The sequence below is a fragment of the Serinus canaria genome, chromosome 3, assembly GCF_022539315.1.
Source record: "Serinus canaria isolate serCan28SL12 chromosome 3, serCan2020, whole genome shotgun sequence".
In the NCBI taxonomy this organism is placed as follows: Eukaryota; Metazoa; Chordata; class Aves; order Passeriformes; family Fringillidae; genus Serinus; species Serinus canaria.
The window spans coordinates 47,670,512-47,695,973 of NC_066316.1; the positions used below are offsets into that span (position 1 = coordinate 47,670,512).

At 34.1% G+C, this 25,462-nt stretch overlaps 1 protein-coding gene across 12 annotated transcripts in view; it reads right to left on the reverse strand.

The window, feature by feature from the left end:
• STXBP5 (syntaxin binding protein 5) overlaps positions 1-25,462 on the reverse strand; it is a 102,052-nt gene that overhangs the window by 24,790 nt on the left and 51,800 nt on the right. For 6 of the 12 annotated variants that reach the window (XM_030235357.2, XM_030235354.2, XM_030235356.2 and 3 more), the window contains exons 8-19: positions 24,330-24,453; positions 23,203-23,281; positions 17,149-17,303; positions 16,070-16,142; positions 14,032-14,179; positions 13,734-13,801; positions 12,647-12,687; positions 11,544-11,764; positions 9,912-10,090; positions 8,008-8,133; positions 7,378-7,529; positions 144-209 (exon numbers count right to left, since the gene is read on the reverse strand). In XM_030235357.2, coding sequence (XP_030091217.1) covers positions 144-209; positions 7,378-7,529; positions 8,008-8,133; positions 9,912-10,090; positions 11,544-11,764; positions 12,647-12,687; positions 13,734-13,801; positions 14,032-14,179; positions 16,070-16,142; positions 17,149-17,303; positions 23,203-23,281; positions 24,330-24,453 — 1,432 coding nt within the window. Of the gene's footprint in view, positions 1-143; positions 210-5,909; positions 5,994-7,377; positions 7,530-8,007; positions 8,134-9,911; positions 10,091-11,543; positions 11,765-12,646; positions 12,688-13,733; positions 13,802-14,031; positions 14,180-16,069; positions 16,143-17,148; positions 17,304-23,202; positions 23,282-24,329; positions 24,454-25,462 lie in introns of all 12 variants that reach the window. The other 6 variants (XM_030235358.2, XM_030235355.2, XM_050973010.1 and 3 more) reach the window with 2 other exon arrangements.

The following is a 25,462-nucleotide window of genomic DNA, read 5'->3' on the forward strand; positions in this document are numbered from 1 at the left end:
TGTGCAAGATGGCAAAATTTATGACAGTTCCAAAAGTTTATGACAGGACAACAGGTTTTACATAATTACTGAACTAGTAAGTGTTAATGTATGCCATCTTCTGGGAAAATAAGAAGCTGAAGATGAGGGAAAGTTATGATTACCTGACGTGGGTGACTTGCAGCGATCTTCTGGCACCACCATACCTTCATTTATATCACAAAGACCTGCTGAAACACAGAACCAGTGTATTATAAACACAGCTCCCATTTTATTTTAACTTCCACCGCAGTCAGGAACTTCATTTCTTATTAGAGACAAACAAGCCAGTTGTGATAGAATTTCTGTTACATACTACTCTGTTTGACATTACCCACAGTAACTGTAGAGTCACTTCTTCCTACTAAAGTTTTCTTTGCAAAATACGCTCTTTCAATAAATTTCAGTGAAAACCATTATATTTTTATCTAGACATACTTATCAGAACAGTTAATTATTTACATAAACATAATTTGCTTTGAAAAAAATCAGTCATATTAAAAATGTAATTGCAAAAGAAAATCATATAAAAGAGGGTCCTGAAGACTGCAAACATGATGTGTGAAATTACAGTGCCTTTTTTCAAACTACTTTTCCACTTTTACCGTGATATGCCTTCTATTTGCCAATTTGTATTGCCAAGTTAATTTTCCAGAAAAACTCCTTACTGGTGTCACTTAGAGAACTCAGGTGTTAGGGTGTTGATAGGTTTTCTCCCTTGCATGGAATAATTTCACTTAATTTCTTAGATTATCAAATCTGATAAATTTGAATAACTGCAGTATGTTAACATCTGAAAACTAATTCCTTTCATTTCAGTGAAGGAAATAAAAACCCAGTCATACACAATCAGATGCAAAAGATGGAAGCTGCCTCAAAATGGTCCTAAATATTATTTCATTGCATAAATAAAAAGTATAGAAGAAATTTTCTATTTTCCTTTTTGACAAGAAATTGCTGTCAAGACTGCCCAAAATTAGGAGAAGTGCATTTTGTTGATATTTTAAAGTTAGTAATGCATCTTCAGGTTTATAACATGAAGCCTTCCTATAGAAATTTCATTATGTGATACTAAGGCAAACAAGCATGTAATATTGAACAGTAATAGCTAAGAAATATTTGCTAAAATTACAGAGTTTTGTATGCACACAAATATTTCCAATACTCAAAAAGTTTGATTGTTAATGGTAATGGCTAAGGCAAGAAAGGTATCACATGGAAAGGCTGTCTAAACAACTGCACACTACATATTCACAAGTGCATCTGTACATATCTGTTAACAAACAAAAACACAATGGCTCTACTCCAAGTGTTTTAAAATTCCCAAACACTTAACCAGAATTTAATAGTTTAAAGGGAAAAAGATTCTCCTGAAATACATTAACAGTTCCATTTATCCAAAATAATCTTTTTTAAGATTACTAAGAGCATGTATAGCTTAAACCCCAAAACTCAATGACTAGACCTGTCAAATGACCTTATGGCTTTGTTAATCCTACATTTAACAGTCCTGGAACCAACTGAAATTCTAAAATGTCAAATGAAATTCCAGGTGGAAGCTATATATTTCCAATACATAGGAGAAAGAAAAGAGCAATTTATTTAGTCATCTGTCAGTAAATTGATGAACACTATGGGATAATCAGAGGTTTACACCAGAGTTTTAAACAGGCTAAATGTTTTGAACTAGACAGGATTGTGTAAAAAGATTTTTGAAAAATCCTAAAGTTGCTTTCACAACAAGCAATACAAGTTTTAGATGATAGCTGTGCTGGGAGAATAAACCCATACTGTCCTCTTAGAAGTAGTTGCACCCTCAGGAGCCAAACCAAACAAATTCATACATGCAGTTCAGGAACACAGTTTCCTCCTTTCCAATAAAGATTACTTCTTTACCTTCAAAGGAAGAGCTTAACTTCTTGTACAAGTTCTCCTATGAAAATTCATTAATTGATAGAAATAGTCTTTAGCCAAGAATGAAGACACCTGCACACTTGAATTCTTTGTAGGAACTCTCAAGGCTATAATTTGATTAATATACATCTTAATTATGAATAAGTGTGCATTATGGTAATCATTATGGCATAGAAATCTTGGATATCTCTTCATAGCCATTATTGCTATCACTTAGGAGAGAAAAGGAACAGGAATAGATGAAAAGTGATTTTAACTGTGATTGTATTTGTAACTAAACTAAACAGAATATAACAAGAGTGATCTAAGTTTGTGAACTAGGAGGGTCTGCCCATGACCAAGCTGAAGAAACTTGCAAGATAATATCTTCCTATTCATCTTAAAACCCCAGGTATCCTGATAGAAGCACTGGGAGCAAGACAGCGCTCCTGGAAAAATTCTCTGGTTTCAGGTTTATAGTATCCATGCAAATTGCTATGAATTACAAAAGAAAATTGATCCAAGAGTTTCTGTTTCAGAAACACAATCTATATCCTTCTATAACACCAGTGTATGTGTAAGTGACCTTCTAATAAGCTTTTAGTTTATCTCTGTAAACTCCAGAAGCAAGAAAATTAGAAACTCTCCAAATTATCAAAAATTAAATAATGTCATTGAAGACATTACCATACTGCATTAAAAACTTCACAGAATTACAGCTGAAATTAACTGATATTTAAAGCTTCATGAGACTTAGTTTTTTTCACAAGCTTTAAGCAGACATATCTCAGAAGAACCTACAACTTGACTGAAAACAGTGCAATTAAAAATTACAACTAAAACTAACTTGATATGATGTAAAAGTTAGAATTAAAAACAGCCTGAAAAACAGGGTCCAAAAAAAACCCCCAAGCCCAACAATAAAACTTTTTGATACAGTTTTGGCCTTGGCTGATGTCAGCCACAGCTGATGTTGGTCTGATGACATTGAAGTTAAAAATTCAAATAGGTCAAGTGGGGGGGTGGGATAGGAAAAAGTAGATGACCAAGCAATTCCAGAAGAATTCCAGGTATGTATTTTCTTCCAGTTTGTCTCCTCCCCACTTTTTGAATCACTCATAGATTACTGTCTAAAAGCTTTTTGATTTAAAATAAAAATTTTAAAAAGTCACATGCATGTAAGAACTGTTTCATTTTTGTCAAAAACCTAAACTGCCTCAGGTAGAACTAAGAAATCATAACTTTTAAAAAGTTGCATTAATTAAAGAGTCACATCAAATCTTGTAACTCTCACCAACAGTAATTTGCAAAAAAAGAGTTATGATTCCTGTTCTCTGTGAACTTATGGAACTAAGCAGGAAAAAAGAACAGCTATATAAGTTTTGGTGTTTCATCATGAAATTATGACCTGTCTCATTTTTTTATCAGTAGTGATTTAATGACTCCTGTCTTAGCAAAGAGTACATCAAGCAATGGTAGCCTAACAACGTAAGCCTCCATCGTGTATAGTTTTCATCACACTATAAACTTTTACTTACACATTTCATGTCTTTGGGCACATGGCCAAAGCTGATTTTCTACACCCTCCCCCCTCACTATTAGACTCTGAAGGCAAAATTTGATTCTGTTTTTAACCCTGACAAGCAACTGATGACACTGTCTGGCAGGCCTAAGCAAAACACATGTACTGCATGCTTCACAAACTATAAATTGCCACCCAAAACATGTGAGTAGTATACCTGGTACGAATCACTGATAAATTCCAAAACACGATCCCAACTGGGAGCTTGTATCTGTAGAGCTAGCCTGAAATGACATTTTACAGTCTAGCTAGTGTAGAGAGCCTTGTCTCTAAATAGATGCTGCTTTAAGACGGGAATCTGAATTTCTTTTCTGAGTAGAAAAAATAAGATGACAGAGAAATACATCATATTCTTGCAACACAAGGGAAGGAAAAAAAGCTCGCATTTCCATTCATATTTTAGAAGATACTTAACTCTTACTCCGTGTAATTTTTTAAAAGATGCCTTTGTAAATTTTAATTGATTAAGGACATACCATTTACTAGATCTTAAGTGTGCTGGCAGGTACCGATAATCTATTGAATTGACATTTTATGCTGAAACATACAGAATATCTGGTTTTTATTAGGAAGGACCAACTCTTCCTGCCTTTTCTGGACATGGTTGAATGCACAAAAGCAATATGCTGTTCTGTTGCAGGCTGTCTGAATGCATATGTAAGCTAGTATGATTTTTTTTTCCTTAAATACACTCTTGTTGTATGATTTTTTTTCCTTAAATACACTCAAAAAATAGGAATTTCTAAACCAACCACATTAGCTAGAAAAGCACTTTTTCTAGGAAGATTTAAATATTAAGTACTAGTACTCGCTGAAGATTATTAGTTCTATAGCCACTGAAAATATCTTATTCATAGATAAAAATAATTTTGAAGTATTGAAATAGAAATCTTTTCAAGATAGAGATTCAATGAAGGCACATCTTTCAAAGCAAAAACAAGAAAGCACAAGCTCCTTGTATTTTTGAAAACACTAAATGCAGATAGTGAATGTCCAAGAAAGGGAGAACGCAAAATCCAAAAGCATTCTGACTATCTCATATAGTTCCAATCCCATAAATAAATCAAAGGGTAGTACTTAAATGTAACACACTCATTATTTGTGGAAAAATATTGAAGCAATTATTGAAGTCTGGGCAACATATACGCTGAAAGAACTACAAATAATGGAAAATGTTAAATGATAACTAAATAAATTATTTTCAGTTTTTAAACCAATGTAGCTCCTGTTAACCCAGATACTGTCAGGATGGTAAACAGAAAGAGAACTACATGGTTATGAAGTTAACTCTTGGGTACAAAACTTGTTTAAACTTATTCCTAAATGAAATAGTCTAAGTAAATTCAGCTTTGGGATTTCTACCCATTTTTTCTTTTTTTTTTTTTTCAAAACAATTATCAATCAGTGCCAGATCCTGGTTTTCAGTTCTGTATCATCTTAAGGTGGAGGTATTTCTTTTATGCCTAGCCCCCTTTCTGCCATGGCAGTAGAGAAGGAAACACTATAGAGAAAGCAGTATTTGGCATTTGAGACTATCCTCTGAGATGTATTTCTTTTTTTCTTGTTGGGGGAAAAGAAATGGCAGAACTAAGACAATTTCAAGTTTTTTTTTGCAGTTTTGCTTGTTTGTTGTCTTTCTTTTTAAACTCCATTTTTACAGTAGCTTAATCTCTACTTCATTTAAAAAAAAGGCTGAGATTACCTACCTCTGCCTGAGGGCTGGAGAAAATTGGCATCTTAAGAAAAGGAACAATGCTATGCTTTTAAAAAAATAAGCTTTACATTCTCCAGATCCTTGGATGCTGTGAATGATGTCGTAAGTCAGACTCTTGGGTAATTCATGGTTCTGATGGCTTACCTTCCTCACACAGATACCTGAACTTCAAAACTGCTTGGAAACTGAACAGGGCCGTTCACAAACACCTCTTAATCCCTATAAACAGCATTTTTGTAGAAGCAACTTTTCACTTTTAGAAGAAGAATCTCTCTGTAATCACAATGTTTATTCTTATCATTGCTACTAATACTCTAACTCTGGACTTCTGAAGCTTTTTTTGCCAAAAAGGGAACCAAGCAAGGAAAATTTCTAGTAAAATAACACTAAATTTTTGAGTAAGCTCTTAGCTCTATAAACATTAGTAAATTCTGAGATAAGATCTCCTTTTGATTTTGAGATTTATTTATTCAAAACCACAAAACACCGAGACTATTTATGGTTGCTTTATTCCTTTATATTTATTTTAAAGATATCATGAACAAGAAATACAATGGATGCAGGGTGGATTGAAATCAGTTTCTATAAATAAAACAATTAATTTAAAAAGAACTAAAGAAAGTAATTATGGTGAGTGAAAAAAACAAAAAAAAATCCAGTTCAGATGTTCAAAAAATATTTGAATGCCATGAAATGACTTACTTATATAAGAGGTGCGAAGCTTTTTCACAGACTCTGAATATAAGTTAGAAAGGCCGCACATGCAAGAAGCCACAGTCAGCATACCTTCATGAAGCAATGAGAAAAGGAAAGACGGAGACACTAACAGTACATTTGAGACAGAAAAGCCAGCCAAGTAACTTGTACAACCAGGTTATTAAAATGCCATTGCCATGCAGATTGTTAGTATCAGAAGTTAGGATGAAAAAAATATGACTTCATATAAAAGCTACATTAATGAGCAAAAAGGGCTTCCATCACGAACATCTTAGAGACACAGTTGAAACACAGAGTTATGTGAATCCAATTTATTGGATTAAAATAAAAACAGTTAAGAAAACAAAGGCAAGTGATGTTTAAAGCTCCAAAAGGCAGTTTATAATCTATATGCATGAGGCAGAATTTAAGCCCTTTACGCCCAGGACAAATTAACACAGTCAAACAGTAAAGCTATTTCTTTCTCTCACAGTTTATATAGCACAAGAAAATATTTTATCTGTCAGGATATCAGCGGTGTATGCTTTTCTCTATATGAATGATTTTTAGATCCAGTTCCTCAGCTGAAATAAGCTGACTGGTGTTAACTGGATCTTTTTCAAACCATCGATTTACTAAAACACCTCCTAGAACATTCATTTCAATTTGAATAAAATATTACCTGAAGAACTTACAAGGAATTAACTCTGGATCTCTTAAAAAAATTAACACTCAATCATGAGGAAGGGTTTTGTTGAACAGTTTATTATTATGTCTTGCACCGTTTTCTGAAAAATCTTGCGAGTATCCATGACACATCGGGAAGAAGAAAATTTTAAAATACTAAATTTTCTTTTTGGTTACAATAAGCTTTGCATTTTGATTGAAAAGTCACTTTCCATTTTAGCTGAAAGGGAATACTCTTCAGCATATTTTAAAATCAAAGTCCCTTTTTTTCTATTTCAAAGAGATTTATTTTACTAGTTTGTGTGTAGAAGTTTATTTTGTTCATTTCAATCAAAGGTTTCCTCTCAAGTATAACATAACAGTATTAACAACATAACATGATTTAGCTCATCAGGGACATTTCTGTTCAAATTTTAAAATAGGAGCCAAAAGATCTCAGCAAACACTCAGGCTATCTGCAAACATTAATGGATTTATACAAACATGTAATATGGGTACTAGCTGCATCAGAAATATCAGGATACTTCCTCATGCTGGGTAAATCCTTGTAAACTGCATAAATCCATGGTAAATTTTTATTTTTTCTTAAAATACACATTACACTGAAGTAATGGTATGATGCATCTGTACATTCCACTAAGCAACAGTTTTTATGGAAAGATGAATTAACAAAGCTGCAATAGTGACAATAGCAACATATTAAGAAGAAGGAAAACCACAGTGAAGAAAGACTAGATGACCAATTGGGCCTTTCTTCTGAGCTTAAAATATGTTTTGGTTTACTCACCTCCGGATGGTTGCCGAGTTTTGCGGGGAGATCGTGGCTCCCTGCGGTAGGGATCATTGGAGCCATACAGTTCAATAGTTCCTAGATTCAAGAGCACTGTCTTCTGGAGGTAATCAACCATGGCAATACCATTACAGTTTCCAAAAACTACTCTGGAAAAAGAGAAGTTAAAGGAAAGACAATGCTAATTAAATGTTGGTAATGTTTCACACAAATATTTTCTGCAGTTCAGCATTTAACACTTCCTAATTTTTAGGAATTTTCTTAGATTGCACTTATTTATAAATTTTTAATTTAGAGTGCAGTATTGATTAATTGTTCTCTTGTAAAAACATGGTGCCAAGTAGAACAGATCACTGTCAATACCCTTGCCAACCTATTTGACACAGGGCCTTAAGTGACACTTACTCTTGGCTGTACAGTGCCAGGTGAGGAAGAATGATGATTGCCTCTGCTGTTAGCATTGTCAGTATCTGCCATGACCCAAGAGGAATTCTCTCAGAAGCACAAGAAACTGATTACCTCTATGTTGCTGTGCAGCTCATGTGAACACACACAGACTTAATTTTAATGGATAGTTTTAAACCACTGTGACGGAATAAATGAAGGAACTGTGTAGAATATACTTACAGGCCATATGCTGAGTTGATGGCTAAGCTGGTTATCTGTTGGGGAGGTTCTCCACTCACCCACACCAGCTGGATGACAAGCTCGATTTGGTAGCCTGGAGACTGCTTGAGAGGAGAGTTTTTCACTCTGCAAAGTAAACAAAACATGGCATTCCCAGTATCTCTATTTTTTCCTTATGAGATCAGAGTTCATTAAATTCTACACCATGCTGGACTTTAAAATGTTGGAAAATGGTAAAAACTATTATCAAAAGCAAACAAAAGCAATCAGAAGAAAAAGCCACAGTGAAACTAGGAATTCACTTATTTTGATTCACTACCTAATTGAAATTAAACTTAATTGAATAATGATCACATATTTTTCCTTTTTTGCAACCTCAGAACAAGGCATAACAGTGCTATTATGCTGTATTTCCTTTAAAAGATACAGGTGCTCAGTTAGTGCCTAAAAAAGGCGTTACACATTTTTTCAGAGTTTCCAAAAGAACTCTGATTTTGAGAACAGAAGGGGGTAAGAGGTGTACATGGAATAAGCACAAAGAAAAGGGAAACAGAAGCACAATGTAATGAGATAAATGCAAATAAAAAGCTGACGATACGGCAAAACCAAAATGAAAACAAGTAAATTATTGTAATGGACCAATTGTATGCAATGAAGGTGGGACTGGGGAAATTGAAACTCCTGTAAATATTTTGTTTGCATGCTGACAAGCTTACACAGAAAAGATTAGGTCTTGCATTTTTTACACGAAAAAAGTTTTGTAGAACAAGCTCTTGCCTCCTCAATTCCCATTTATTTTACCCATTTATTCTCACTAATCCATATTTGAAATTGATACTTGAAAAATTATTTGAAAATATTTTACATAAGTTTAGAATTTTTCAATTTTTCTACTTAGATAAGTTTCCTTCAGAAATACACCTCTCCAACTCAGTACAATCAAATACAGTTTGAAAACTCTTACCCAAATAAAGCAACCCTAACAGTACTGTTTTCTGGATGGATACAATCAAAGAATTAAAATCCAAGTTGGGATCTTAAACTTCAGAAACCAAGTATATACTTATCTTTATATCTCTAGATATGTATTACATATTTCTCACATTTTTGTTAGAAAAAGTCATGGCTCATAAGTCACATAACGCACTCTTGTGGGAGAGTAAAAAAAGACTTTTTCAACTCTAATTTCTCTATTTGGGTAAAAGCTCACAGGAAGCTTGCAGAAAAAGCTCACAATTTAAAAAGATCAAAAAACTTGTCAAAGACCTACAATGAGAGCACTATTAAGCATCATGCAAAGTGAAGATGCATGAAAAAGCGACTTTTAATTAATTCTGTTTCCAAAACGCGAAGTTGCTCCCTTGCAAAACTTTCAAAAAAGAAATACATTTATAAGCCTAAAGAGTTAGCACTCAGCTAGCTATCTGTAAGAATTTTCACTTCTGATTTGCTTCTAAAACTTAAGGCTCTGCAAAACTAAGAGATGAACATTTTCAGACATACTTGGTCTAAAGTTAAGGAGAGCCACAAAACATCAACTTTCCTACTCATTTCAAGGACAATAAGATTTCAAAGTGACTTAACTGCTGCTAATAAAAACTGTTTGCTCTAAGGCATGATCATCTATAGCTATACTAACATCTATGTCAAATTTTCCTAAAGTCAGGTAGACCAAAAGGCAAGGATTTTTTTTTAAAGTCAGCTTAAGAAGTTTAAAAAATTAACATCTCAATATTTATTTCTTAAAGCAGAGCTCAAATTTCAGATAAAATTGAAAAACTTTGCTTTACAAAATAAAACATTTTCACCAGCAATGACCTATCTATAACGATATCAAAGTACACACACTCTCATATATTCTTGCAATGTTTCAGACTCACTGAAAGTTAACAGAATAAACTTACTTTAAACATGGGACATTATCACGAAGTCCATCAGATGAACTGCTACTAGTAGATGGATGAGACTGGGGAACAATGGATTGGGGATTGGAACCTGTGCCTGGAGTTGGTACAGGTGGGACCTGCTCACCGTCTGGAGTTTCAACGTCATTTATTTCATATAGGAGACGTACTTCCAGCATCTGTTAATTAAAGGAAAGAAAAATATCTGTAAAGTTCTGCCTTTCAAAACACTGAATATGAAATAAATGAAGTGCAATTGAAGGTAGCTGTGATAAAAGTGACACCCAGAACTTTTCCATCTTTTGAAAGGTAAGTGTTAAATAAACAGTGTAACAAAGATACATGCAGTATTCAGAAATAGAATCCTACTACTACAGACTGAATATCTAAAGATTGCTAGAACTTGAATGTCTGATGTATTTCCCAGTTTTTAAAAGTTTCCCTCTTAATAGAGAAAGAAATTAAATACTGGACCCATTTAATTATCATTCTGCTGACATACATATTTAGTTATGAAGATGACTTGGTTAATGTACTTCAGGAATGGTAAAACAGAGCTAAAGTCACACAGACTGCTAAATTTTTACTGATGTAATACTGTACACATGGTGACTTAGTTCAGTGTTTGATGTTGTGTTGAACTGGATCATACATTTTAAAGAACTGAAAATTTATAATGACTTTGGATTCCTTCTCCAGGATCTGTAACAACATCAGAATTAACTGCAAGGCAGCATAAAGAAAGTTTTCAACTGTTTTATTATCACCTGCAAAACAGAACTTAACTCATAGACTTTAGAACTATATAGTATTTTTTAAAATGTCGAAGACTACTGAAGATTAACTCGATTTGGGCTGATGCATAAAAACTTAGGAAAAAACTATTTCCTAAGATGGGAATATACTTGTACATAAAAAACACACACAAAAAAGCCCCCACCTCAGGTCCTTAAACTACGACTTACAAGCGAGCAGAATAGGGAGGGGAGAGTGTGTGTGTTGAAGGAGGTGAGAGAAAAAACCCAACTACATGGCAATTAACACTTAGAACAGGCAACACTTTATCATTAAATGTTAAGTTTTAGTTCATACATTCAAGTACATAAATTTGCATGTGTGTGTTTCTGCTTTAACAAGAAACTTCTCAACTCCTGTAATAGAATCATTGTATCGTATACAGAATAAAACAGTTTGGCACATTTTTATTCTTCTAGCTCTGCAGAAGTAGTTTTGACAGGACAGATGGTAATTATGAAGACTCAAGAGATCAACTCTCTAAAAGATTTGAATTCTTCTACTCCATAGCTCATTCACTTCTGTTATTATTATACCTTTGATACAGCCAAGTTTTGATCCACTATTTGTTTTCATAGACAGACCAAAGAATGACTATTGGCTACAAAGCCTCAAAATGTCACTGGAAACCAGTATCTCTGTGTGCAATATTTACTTCTGTTGAATTTCATAATTAATTATTTTGTCTCCAAAACCCAACATCTCTGTTTTGAGTCAATTACTTTTGTCCATTTCACTAATATAATTAAAGATTAAAAAAAAATAAAAAAAAAATTGCTAGAACAGTCTCCTTATAGCGAAATCCTACAAAGGTAAAAAATGGTCATAACTCTTTACCGGAATGACTTCTGTTGTCACTTCCTGCTTGCTGAACCTGTAAATAATGACATGTGCAGAAACTCCAGCTATGCACAGCATTCTACTTTCTGGACACCATGAGATGATCTGAATAGCATATGGATCTTCATCTACTATATCTGTGTTCGGCCTGTCATCTTTATTCCGTGATTTTTCAAATACTTTGGCTGTCTTTAGCTTATAGAGTACTTGCAGCGTTACTAGAACAAAGCAAAAGAGAAAAACCAGTGTTGATCAAAACATATACCTAATATATTGATATAGCTAATTCTTGAATTGTATCCTTCTCAACTGGAATTTTAATTCTGTGTTAGATTTTTTTGCAACTGTCTACATGCTGATTTCAAACTTCACAGGCATATTGTCTAATCATCAGCCCAAATTACTATAAATTGCTATAAATACTACACACAACATAGGAAAACCTAAATTATAGCATCCTTTCTCCTCTTCCATATTTCACTGGTTTTACCTGAATCTCATTTCCCTTTTTCATCTGTAATACTGTCTTATTAGAAAGACTCAAAAGTTTTTAAATCAATAAAAAGAATACTTGCAATTTTTCCCTTAATAGGTTTATTTATCTGTTTCAGAAAGAAACTAAGTATGTTTAACAGAATCTCCTTTTGACAGATCTATGCTGAATAGAATTTTTAAGCACACAATCAAGTAGGTTTGGCTTACCCCCTCCTCTCTCCCAGGTTCCACTCCCACTCCAAACCGAAATTAAAGATCTATAACACTCCAAACAGTCCTCCTCCCAGCCTTTAAACATATACATTGCATCTGCTCCCTCCCACAACCACACACGCCTTAGCCTTTTGGAATCTCACCAGGTTTCCACTAGTTTTCAAAGACAACTGATGATGATTCCAAAATTGCTTTAAACAGCTTTTAAGAACCAAGAGTAAGGTTAGCTCCAACTAGAGCAATTCAAACATCAGACCTTGTGCCATTTCTACTTTGAATTCTTGCTGCATTTTTCACTGTGAGCTGTGTGGAGTATCAGAAGTTATACACCCTTTAATAGAAGAGGAAAAATCTAAAGCTGCACAGGAAAAATCTCTACTGAAAACACTTACTTGCTGATGCATCCCAAAACTTGATTGATCCATCAGCATGCCTATGAAATAAAAGAAAATAAGAGATGATGAAATGATTAGTTGGAGTGCTCGACCTCTATGGGAAAGTATACAGTCAACATTCTATTTTTATTAGTCTTTTTAGTGACAATTTATTTTCACAGTTTATTAAAGCAGATATTTTACCAACATGTGCTCCAATTACTTTGGACAGAAGAGACTAAACAAACATTTGGAAAGTAACTTCTTGATGATCCTACTGTAACATATTCATTTACCATTTTAAATATTGAGGCATACCTTACCATGCACTGTTTTTTGAAAGATACCCTATATGAGGAGCAACACTTGTAAAGAAGATGCCTAAATATACAGTATCCCACTGTTAATGAGTCACCTAACTTGTTTATTTAGCCTTGAGTTTGAGAATCAGATGACTATATTTTTTCATGACTGTCTCAGTCTCTGCAATGTGTAGTACAAGGTGACAGCAATCCTGATTAGGGCTAATGGGCTGTTCCAAAACCACTTTAGTAGTCCTCTCACTTCCAGTGATACACTGCACAGTTATAAATTAAATTTCATTTATGTTCCTTACAGTAGTATTAGAAAGATCAGTCTCAAAGTAATCAGATTTAAGTATTTGCTTGTCCTTTTTGAGATAAAAAATTGGCTGCTCTTTGAGAACTGAGCTCAATAACTACTTAATGGACCTACCATGCTTTAAAACAATACTCAGCTATTTTGCAAAAATCAAAGAATGAAAGGTAATTTTGATCCAACATACTTTGATAGTAAGCCCATGTGAAAAAAAAAAAATAAAAAAAAAATAGAAAAATAGTCGTAGAGCTGCCGTGAAACACCTGCTATGATTTTGTTACTACCTTCCCTTCCACATTCTGCTTTACTTTCTCAGTAACACATCAAGGAGATTATGCCAAGGACATGTCTGGTGATCATAATTTCATGAATCACTCAAACCACTCATACAAAACAATGTTTTACAAGAGCAACAAAAAATTCCCACTTCTACTTAATGAGCTAAGAAAGTTATTAGTAGACTTTCTTAGCTCATGGTATCACTTACCCTGTAATAATGATCTCTGAATAGCTCTGTGTGATCACACCCCAGTTGCCTCCACTGATAGGCCATTCCTGGAAGATTAACAAATACACTGAGGAAGAAAATATCATACAGTGCAAAGTTAAGGTAAATTACTGTAGATCCTCCCCAGACATTAGCCACATATATCCTCCCCTGCTATTAGTCACTGTCAAAGCCAGGCTGAGTCAGGCGTAGCTTTGGTCTTATCATGGCCACTCCTGTTATTTAGAGCTTCTGGTTCTCAGTATTTTAAAATACAAACGTGTAGTAGATGTTGTACCTTCTTACTGTAACCTTGACGTTTCTGTCGAGCACCAACTGAATAGAGTGCAGGTATGAGATCCACAGGACAATCAGCAAAATATTCACAACAGGTAACTGGAGACTCATGTATAGTCAAAGGATAGGGATTCTCAAATATAGGATACCTTTAAAGGAAGAAAGAAGCTAACTGTTAATCTAGGAAAAACTTTTTTTTTTAAGTGTAGAACACAACTAAAATACTAAGGACTAAGCTGGCATTCTTTTCGTACAGAGAAATAAAAATATCAAATTAGACTATGAAAAAGTCTAATTTACTGCTCATCCAGTACTCTATAAAGATAGTGTAGTATTCTAGATGGAATCTAAAGTTTGTACAGTTTTTAGAGTTTTTCTAGAACATTACTATTCCCTGTCATTTTATATTTTCAAAAGCTTACTAATTTAGCAGCCTGTGGAAAAAATTAAGCGGCTGAGTCTCAGTGGTAGTAACACAGAGCTATGAATTTGTCTCTAACTCTTCAGTCTATTCTTCGAGGGATAAAGACAGGAAAACTCCCATCTCACTTTGTATTAGCACACTGTACTAAAACAGGAAATTGTCCAGCATTTTGCATGGACAAATTTTGTTTAATCCACTTGCAACTCCAAGATCACTTTCTGAAAATTACAAATAGCAACACTCAAATACCAATTAGAAGAACATACACACCATTACGTCCATCTGAAAAGAGACAGAGGCTTAATGAGAAAAAAGGTCAAAAATACTAACAGAGATAAATGTATCTGTGTTCAAAGAATATTTATCTCCAGAGAAATGCATGCTATACATTGTTTTCCCTTTTTTATCTCCCCTGTTTTGGTGGAGGTGAAAAGACACAGCTTCTCAACCCATCTAAAGGAAAAATTAACAACAGATGAAAACATTCTGCGCATCAGGAACTTTATACAGGGCTATATGGAAAGCTACAAATATATTTTAAAAATTATTTGCAGAAGAGGCTTAACTTTAACAAAATAGGTCAAATCCCTGAGAGAACACAAGATAAAAGAAAACCTGTGGATATTTTTGGATTTAATTTTATTTCTTTTTCAGGCGTCAAAAACCTAATAGTTTGAAAGCCAATCATAACAAAGGCCATTGTAAAAACAAACTGTGGAAGATCTTTTAGTATGAAATAGAATAACCTTTAACATAATTTCAAATTTCAGGCACTTCAAACTAAATATGAATGTTGATACTTCATGCTATTGGTACATCAGAAACAAGTTTTGGATACAGCATACAGCCATGTAACATTTGGAAAACCTAAATGAAATTGCTCGATTGCTGCAGAGATATGAGGACAAAACTTCATCTTCTTTCAAATTCCATAGAATCTTCATTATCTAAGCTGTCACCATTGACTTTGAGGACAAATATTTACAGGTTTTTGTTTTGCCTTAGAAGGATGCTCTTCACAAGGATCTTTCTCCATTGACCACTGGAGATTTTTAATCAGGAACAGTACCAAGGTCTTACCTCGCTCCTCTGCTCCTGATCCCTTAACAGTTAGTTGTTATTGTCTACACAAATTTCAATACCCTTCAGAAAAACATTTTGTAGTGTCTAGAATTTTTAATCATCACTAATAATAGTGTTTGGACTACTTCATGGACAAAGCAACAAGAGACTCAATGTTTTAGGCAGGTATTATTTGTGAATACTGCAATAGAATACTCCTTTTAAGCAATTTCTTACCACAGATGCGAACCAGAGAGCAGATTCAAATTTTATATATATGATATTATTGAATCAGTATAGAGTTACTTTAAGCAATGCAGGTAATAATTTATTTGGCAATAAGATCAGCAAATATTTAAGTGATGACAACAGCCAAAATTACTTGGGTTATCTGACCAGTTCTTCTCCCTCCTGCCTTCCTCAAAACTGCAAGCTCCCCAAAACTTCAAACTTCTGAGGTATTAGGTTAGACTAAAAAGCTATAAAATAGAACAGTAGGCTGATCACTGGAGCCAATGATTAAAAAGACTTAAAAGATTAAGAAGATTCTTACCCATTTTGTGCAAGATCAATCAGTACTAAGTCTTTTTCTAGGAGAACAACTACAGCATATGGTTCCTGAAAGTCTGAAAACAACAACAAAACATTACCTATTGGTAAATGGAGCCCAGGCAAGGAATCAGTGTTTGCTCTCTGGCAGCTGAGATTACAAAGCCACTAAAATTACTCTAGTTTTTGAAGATATTTTATACACGCAGACTCCTGAATCATCCAAGTTAAGTTTGGAAACATCATGTTCTTTTATTCAATATTCTCAACAGCTCAAATAACAGAAAAAGGAGCACGCAGAGTAAATTCTATAAGCAGGTTATATGAGTGAAAGAGCCAATTTCTGAGTAACATCCTCCCACCCCTAAACTGCTTTTCCTCATATTCAGTGGGGTTTAAGTTTTACTTGCTTACAAAATGGCTCAAAAGACAGCTGACTGGACAGTAAAATAAGAAACTTGAAAAAAAGTTTTCGAAGTTTAAATTGCCCTCTCAGCCAGATCTCAAATTCCAAGCTAAGCAGTTTAATATACTCTGATGGAAGCTGACAGCTAAAACCATTGGAACCATCAGCAATATAATACAATTCACCTGAAATATCTACCTAAACTACGATAAGAAATCCCCTGCTGCAGAAGAGAGATTACAGGTTAGTTATGAAATCCATCTAAACATTGGAACGAATAAAGCCACTAAAAGTTTAAAATAATACAAAAATGCTCCTTGTGGTTTAGCACTGACTGGAAAGGCCTTTTGTGCCCAAATATCCAGAGATGCACACATCTGCTCCAGTGACTACAGCTTAAAGTTGTAATGCTTTTGGTCAGCACAAGCTTTTGGGATTAAAAAGAAAATGCTATGAGTAACTGCTTTTTTCTAGACACAAAATTGGCTTTATAATGAACTATTCTATTCATGTTTTGGCAAGCAAACCACACTTCAGACAATAGGAATAACAGATGTTGCTGCTGCAGTCTGATCCCCAGAGATAAAACAGAAAGACAATCATAAAGAATATTCTGATGGGATAAAACTCCAGCGATAAGAAGTCAAGGTACAGAGAAAAATCTTTACAGAGCCTACCATTAGGATATGGTGTTTCACACAGTGTTAGAAAATCAACAATAGAATAATCCATTTCTAGCACAGCAGTACTTTTCCCATGCATGACTGTTAAACAGGGTCTTCTTCCTACAGTGTCATATGACAAGCCTCCTGAGAGAATGATGAAAGGCTCCCTGGAATAAAGCAGAAGCATTTAGGATCAAGTAAGGATAACATGCTAAAAGGGGCAGGTTTTGCAACCTTATGATAAAATTCAATGAAATATCATTAAGCAGAGGTGGAGTAAAAATAATGTAAATCATCTCTCATGAAATATACAGCTTGGGTATGTATTTCATATCTTACTCTAACTCTTGTTTAAGTCAGACATCTCCTCCAAATATTTTGTTGACTTGACCAATTTTTATAACTTCTTGGCAAGATGAGACTTTTTTTTAATTGTACTAATTTAAAGTTGTTTTTTTTCTACTGAACTGCAGATTCAGATTTGCCAACAGTCCCATTTTTCCATAACATAAAACACCCCAGCAAAATCAGGAAGAAACACTCCCATTTACTTGCTATACTGGAGATGACTGTGTTGGAGATGCAACCAACTGCTGGATAAGCTTTAAAGTCATAACATCTTTTAAGTAACATCCCACATTAAGAGTAAATGTTTTATCCATTTTTCCCTCTATCACCATGCAGAAAATTCAAGAAACTACTTTGTCATACATTATTCCTACTTCAAATTCAAATAGCCAAGAAGAGCAAAGCAGAGATATTTCTTTTAGTCTTGAGAAGAGTTTAGAAACTTCCCTTGAAACTTTTTTGAAAAGCCTTTGCAGAAACATACTTTTAAATACATCCATATATTTCTAATATGCACATAATTTACAGTTTACTATTTCATGTATTGAAAAACAAGATGAAGTAAATATGTTCATTTCATCAGGTATTTTTTTATTTCCTGATTGTCAAGAATCAATCATTTTAATACCACTTATGTTTGAAATAGGATATAATCCTTTTTAGAGAGTAGACTGACTATAAGTATGCAGCTCAAAAAATAAATGTTACTCATTACTGACTATTGCCTGAAATTTCCCATTATATTTCTGAAGGAAAAATAGGCACTTTGCATATCTATAAGTTGCCTCTGATCTACTTTTATGCTCACTTTCAACAGAAGTTCTACCCTTCATTTGCATCTTCCTTGGAAATAGCTAGTATATCAGTATAAGGAGAAAATTTCTACAGAAAAAAAAACAACCTATCCTGATATATTGTAAAAAGAGAGGAAACCTTTTTTTTTAAAATCCTTTCCAATAATACCATCTTTTCCATACTGTCTAAATGGCTTTCTATAGTTGGCATTTGAACCACAAAGTGAGACTAGATATGTCAGAATTCTTGAAAACTGTATATTAAGGGTTAGGATTACGCCCATGCTGCAGTTCATGAGTTTAAGACTTGGCTGAGATGTACTTCGTGTGTGTAGCACTGAAGGCAAAGCAGACTGAGATAAGCCTCCAGCTTCTGCAAGTATTTCACAATCTGCTTGATCTTCCAGAAAGACCTATGACCCAAGATTTGATAGGATCAAGGAGCACTGCTGGCCTAGGAAGAGACCTCAAAGGAGCGGCCATAAATCAGACCATGGGTCCATCAAATTCAATATCCTGCCTCCAACAGTAGCTCAGAGTGTAAGTCTAGAAGAGGATTAAGTTTTCTCTGAGTCTTCGTTTAATCTCAGCTCTTCATTTTGAAACTTCATACAATCTTTTCTGGTCAGGTCCATGAAAAAATGTCACGAAAGTTAGTTGAACTTAGTCTAATATTTTTCAGGATGTCAGTGAAGAGAAAAATACTGATGAGGACTCATTGTGCTGGAATGATTTACTGCAGTATTTTTTTTGTCCATAGAAATCATCAGGTTTTTTAAACAATAATGCTGCCAGGACAATTTGTAGTAATTATCATATTTGCAGATTCATTGGTATCAACTAACTTTAATAAAGTAACAAATTTCAATTTTTAATTTTCATACATCACAGTGAAAATTGTATGCCAGCTTCTCCATGTTTTATTTCTCAAGGTAATCAAACTGCTTTAGGCAGGCTTGCCAGTTTAGATGCAAGAAATGGAAGAGGTAAGAATAGAGCACTCTGATCTGTCACACAGATTTTTCACCAATGAATCAAAGATTAAACCTGACTTAAGTCTGCCAGAAAGACCGCTAAAAGTTTGTGTATGAATTTTTCATATTTTCACGAAACCATGGATTTACCACGACACAAACGGTGCATTTTCTAATTAAAGGGTTGCCCTTCAGCTGTGATACATATGATAATGTTAGTACACATCAATTAGAAATACACAGTTTAAAATAAAAATTTAGAAGATTTGTACTTTATATAATAGATGAGACTGATTCAGCTTTGGGAATTACATTTTCCCTACCTGAAACAATGGAAAACATTTTAAAAAAGCCAGGATTCAGATCTTAGAGAATTGCTTTATAGCATTTTTAATAGCAATTTATAGCAGCTGCTCATACAGAGATTCTTTGAAATAGTTCAGTTTCAGCAGGTATACAAGTAATGATCTAACATGAATTTCCTCATCAGTGAAATTTGTATAATCACTTGGAGAATACTATAAGAAATTGACTATAAAAGGGGGCAACAGGTCATTGACAAAAAAATTCAGAAAACATGGCATTAGGTCTTGCAATGTATGAAAACATAATACAATTGAGAGTTGAGTGGCTCACAACCCAGGAGGATGTTTCTGTTCAATTTTAGAAGTAGACTATCAAATGTGAGCCAGCTTCTGACAATCCAGATGTGTGAGAGAATGGTACATAGAGAAATCAGATCATTGGTACCATCTGGCTTACTTTTCAAACCCTGAGTAAATCTGTGGAGAAGTTAATCCTAGCATGAAGATGGAAAATACTTCAAAAGTTAGTTTACCTTAATACTTGAAATCCTGAAGTACTAGTGAAGACAAAACTATGAATTTATTTTGGGAAGTGTGGTTTTAAACCAATAAGCTGGCACAAAAAGATAGCACTATTCAAATTAAATGAACAGATCAACAACTTTTACTTGGTAGGAGGCATCATCACTAATGTAACCTCGGGATCCCAGTTACACACAACCATCTCGCTAAGATCACTCAGTCAGTCAATGACAGCTGCATCAGCTACCAAGACAAAACCCTTCTGCATTATGTTTTACATAGAGACTTTGGAGCTCTAATTTCTATTCGACACAGGCAATTTCACCATATTACCAATATCAACCAGAGTAAATACTGTAGGGCACTGAGCCTGAACATGTTGAAAGTGGCATCAGGAGGGACTGAATCTGGAGGGGGAGGCAGTGGCACAGGGAAGCTTGACAGTGCCTCTCTAGATTCACTTCAGACAGAAAAAGTACACATAAAAGCAATATGGGAACCAGCTCAGAAAGCACAAAAGGTAAGCTACCTTTGAAATTCAGTACTTCTGAAAAGGATGAAGTATTTTAGATGAAGATTGGCTGCAGTGCAGTGACATTATGCTCTGAGATTGCACAAGGAATATACAAAGAATGTACCTTTTTCACCCCTTATTCATCAATAGTAACCTTTCTCCCAGAAATAAAGCTATAGACATACTCTTGTTGTAGGTTAAGTTACTTTGGCTCTACTTCACTTTTTGCACTATTTGCAAAAACTTAAAAGCCTAACTGACCAAACAAAAAGCAGCAGAAAACCCCACAAAGTTAGCAAATAAAAAGGCAGTCCATAAAACCCAGGACAAGCCTCATATCCTTCTTTTGTCCTGACCCCAGTTTTACAATATGGAAAACAAAATGCAGGGGGAAAAAAGTGAGAAGGAATTGAAAAGAGCTCCAACAGTAAAAAGAATAGTGTCTGTAGCCCTTAATATAAGTTGCCATAGGTTATGGTCCTTCCTTTTGCATGGTTCTGAACCACTTTTCCAAAACCAGCTTACTAGAATTAAAAGCAGTAAAAATAAACCAAAAAACAGTTCAGATCATATCAATGAAATGTTTTCGGCTGGAGGAGATACTGAAACAGACATAGATCTTTGAGCACTCTAGATAGATAAGGGAGAAACAAAAAAAGGCTAATAGAAAGGTTTTCAAAATAGAGCATGGAAATAGGGAATATTTTTTCCTAATAAAGATTTGAAATATAACTTAAATAAGCATTATATAGTACCTCTTGAATGTAAGCTTTTTTGCTTTGTTTTGTTTTCTTCTGTTTTTTTATAATTTTTTTTAAAAACAGCTTTAGTGTACTGCCATAGAAAAATGTTATTTGATATGTTTCTTACATTGTTTCAGCAGCCTTAAAACTTTTGTCCTGTCCAGAAACGATTCTCCTCTGTGCTACAGAAACTAAACCATGAATAAGAAATGACACCACTTTAGATAAAAGTTAAAATCTTGCTCATAATAAATAATTCCAAACGATAAATAGAAAATCTATTGAAAATTTAGGTATTGAAAGGTAGTTCTGTCTTGCCTTAAAATTCTTGTAAGATTACAAGTGAAACTGAAAATTGAGTACAAACTGAAGTACACATAGCAGAAAATGAAAGGAGATTTCCAGTGCACTGCTTCTCTACCACAGTGCAGACTGATGTGCAGGTTGTTGCAAGTTTTTTTTTTCTCCTCTCTTATTAAAGTTCAGGAAGGGTTATCAATAATTATACATTTAATAGTACACTGAAGATAGAAAACATTAGAAAGAAGAGTAAATTGAAATGTATCAAAACATTTTTATTCAGTTTGGATAAACACCAGAAAGTGAGAGGTGCAACAGAAAAAAAAACCAAACCAGGAAAAAGTAGCTTCACTAAACCACCAAGAATTATTAGAAATTATACTAGAATAAACTCCTTAAACCATGTGAAAAGTCAAGTAGTTTTTACATTGTAATACTACAAGAACAAGCTCCAAAATAATTGTCTCTTTCAGAGAGACTATTCATAACAAAAGAAGGCTTTTGATTGCAGAAATTGTAACTTGCTGAAGCTGAGATTTTTTTTTATTCTCTCTTTAAATCAGCTTTTGATATTTCAGGGGGTTTTTGATATTTCAGAGAAAGGATTACTCAGATAGATATAGACTTTTGCAAGTAAAATATGGCTTTCCAGATGATGAGAGATTTTTATAAAACTGGGAGCCAGCCACAGTTTTAAGTTTCTATTTACCTCATTTTTAGAGAAAATAATAACACCTAAAGCCAGTGATATTATGAGTATATAAACACAATACTGTATTTTATCATTTAATTAACCATCTTCTACAGATTTGAATGCCTGAAAAGTAAATAAAAATGGTACAAAAACTCCCCAAATATAAAAGAAAACAAACAAAAACAAAAAAAAAAAATCAGCTTTTGCAAATAGCAGAACAGATTTTGATGAATATTTTATCTTACATTTCACTTTTTACTCAACACTTTATAACCACAAATAAAAGAAATTCCACACAGTTCAGGAAATCCATCCACCTTAGCTGCAGTCTGGGTAACAAAACATGCTACTCTATAGATCCTGTAATTGCATCTGCGCCCCTTGTTGCAATTACTGCTTTGTTACATTCTCAATGTGCATAATTAGGCACATTTCACTGCATAAATTACTGCACTCTCCAAGAAAAACTTCTGTTAATAACATTTTAGGGGGGAGGAACATGTATTCAAAATTAAGAATATTCAGTTTGGGATAATATTTGTCAAAGTTCAATTTATCATATCTGTGTTTTGGTGTCTTCTTTGCTTTATCAGCCTTTTTTTTCATTCAGAACTCAAAAAATTGAGCAAAAATGCATGCAAGTTTTAGTAGCATGAAAGAAGAGTGCAGATAATGAATTAGCAGCATAGTTGGTTTGTATACAGTAATTCATTCACACAAATTTTTGTATTTTATTCATCAATATCTGATTTATTAAAGCTAAAACAAAGCTGTACCATCAGAATGTGCACCCCAACAACTGGGAAACAAAGTCCATTCCCAGAGTGCTGCACTGTTACATATGCTCATTTTGCATACACAACAGGTCTTACCCAGCTCTAGTTGTTTTGTATTCCACCTTAAGGATAGGTTTGCAGGGCTCTGGCTTCTTTCCATCCTTCAGCTGCTTTCCTAAAGTAAATTATTTTCCTGCATTAATCTTGCAGTTCCGTAACATTATGGCAAGTAATGAAATTCACTGTGCAGCTTGAGAAGTATAAAATTCACACAACATTTATTCAACAACTTTGACAGTTATAGAGTATGCCTTGGAATAATGGAATTAAAAATTTCTTAAAGCTCCCAACACACCAACTTTGAAGGTTTAGGAAAAAGAGCAACTCTAAACCTGACTGCTGTAGAAAATTTGTTTTCAAACATACAATCCTCCCCTAAAGTGCTGTTTTAAGTAGCACTAGGAGATTTAAAATTTATGTTGTGTCTACCCTTTTGCAATTAAATTGGTCACCTTACAAGTAAAGTGAGGTTTATTCTGAGTATTATGCTTAAGGGCTAAGACTTCAATTGAACATGAAAAGCCTGCTCTCTCTCAACTCTGAAATTATCCTCACTGATACATCCACACATAAAAATCTTAAGTAAATAAATTGCTAAGACATGAAATAGAGACACGCACACCATGTAACCCTGGCATCTGTGTACAACTTACTTGAAGAGCAGCAGAATATTTCACAGAAGAACAACATATTAATTTCCTAGATTAACATTAGTGAAAGACCTCTCAGAAGTGGGAACATCTCGCCAGATGCTATCCTTGTTCTGTTACAAACCCTTCTGAAAATTTATGTGGTAATCTACTTATTTATACATAAAACAGGTGCTTGCTTTTAAGTATTTTAAACAATCTATGGGATTGTAATATAAGCAAAAAGCAAGTCCTGCAAAATATGTATTAGTTAACTCCGAGATCAGTGCCATTGTGTGAAAGACAAGCTTAAAGTTTAGAGATTTAGAGAAAGCTGCACTCATTTGGATTCTTATTTCATAAATATTTTTTTCAAGTGAAATCTATGAGAAATTGGCATGACTGAGAAAGATTTTTACTGCATTGCAAGTGCACTTTTAATACTTGTTTTTTTGCAAAACACACTTCTATTAAAAACAAGTTCTCCGTGTTTTAAGAGCTGCCAAGTGCAGTGGGTATCCATTTTCATCTTACCATGTGGAGTGATTGTCTGGAATGGTTTGGTAGGAGATTTTACATTCCATATGGTCAAGGTACCATCTGAGTGACTACAAATGAATTGTTTTCCTTCATGATGCCAAGCCACAGAGTGGATAGCCTATGCAAGAAAAAAGCAGAACAACATAGGTTGTGTATCTATTATCATTTTATTCTTAGACCTTCCTCAAGGCCATTAAACAGAAAACACCAATTAGAAAAATTACTAATTAAATAATACCTATCCTATTATGTCCTAATTTACCCATGTCAAGTTTTCCTTACATAAGTAGTACTTTCAGACACACTTTACCCATCAGAAATACTGTCTTCACTGTAGTGACCTGTTTAGAGAGAGCAAGAACCCACCCCCATCAGTGTAGTATTGAAGTATTCTTCCATGAAGTGTAGCATGAAGAGAATTACTGCGAGCATTTATTTAAGCTTTGAAAATCACAATTTTTCAGTATTGGGAAAAAAATATTGCCCAGACAAAAAACATGGGATGAGACTATAAAGTTCAAGTATAAAATATCTTTTTGAAATGTTTATGTGGACGTGTACAAGAGGCAAGCATTGGGTAAAAACTTCCATGAAAGAAGTATTGAAGTAACAAGACTTTTTTGAAATGATGGTGATGAAAGCAAAGTATTAGCCTGGATGCTCTAATATTGCAATGGTAGCTTCGAGGTGCAGGAAAGCACAGGAATCTACAAGTAAATCTTCCCATAAATACAAAATCATCTCTAGATTCCTAAAATCTGGAATGATTACACCAAGCCACATAAAAGCTACATAAAACAGCTAAATAAATAAAATCTAGTTGCTGCCTTCAGGCAAGAGAAAAGTAAACAATGATGCAAAGAATACAAATAAGGCAAAAATATTAACTAGCAAGAAAGGATTGGTGCCATTTCATTTCTGCTTCCAGCAACTCTGTTGGTTATAGCATGAAAATATCAGTAAATAATGAAACCTTAAAGTATTTCTATGACCCAGAAGGTGCAAAAGGAACTGTTAACTGCTAGAAATACAGAACTTTGGTATTACTGAAAAGCTAGGTTTTATCACGAAGACATTACTCTAGGTAAACTAGAAAAGCAGGTGCTGAATAAGTGAAAACGGATGGA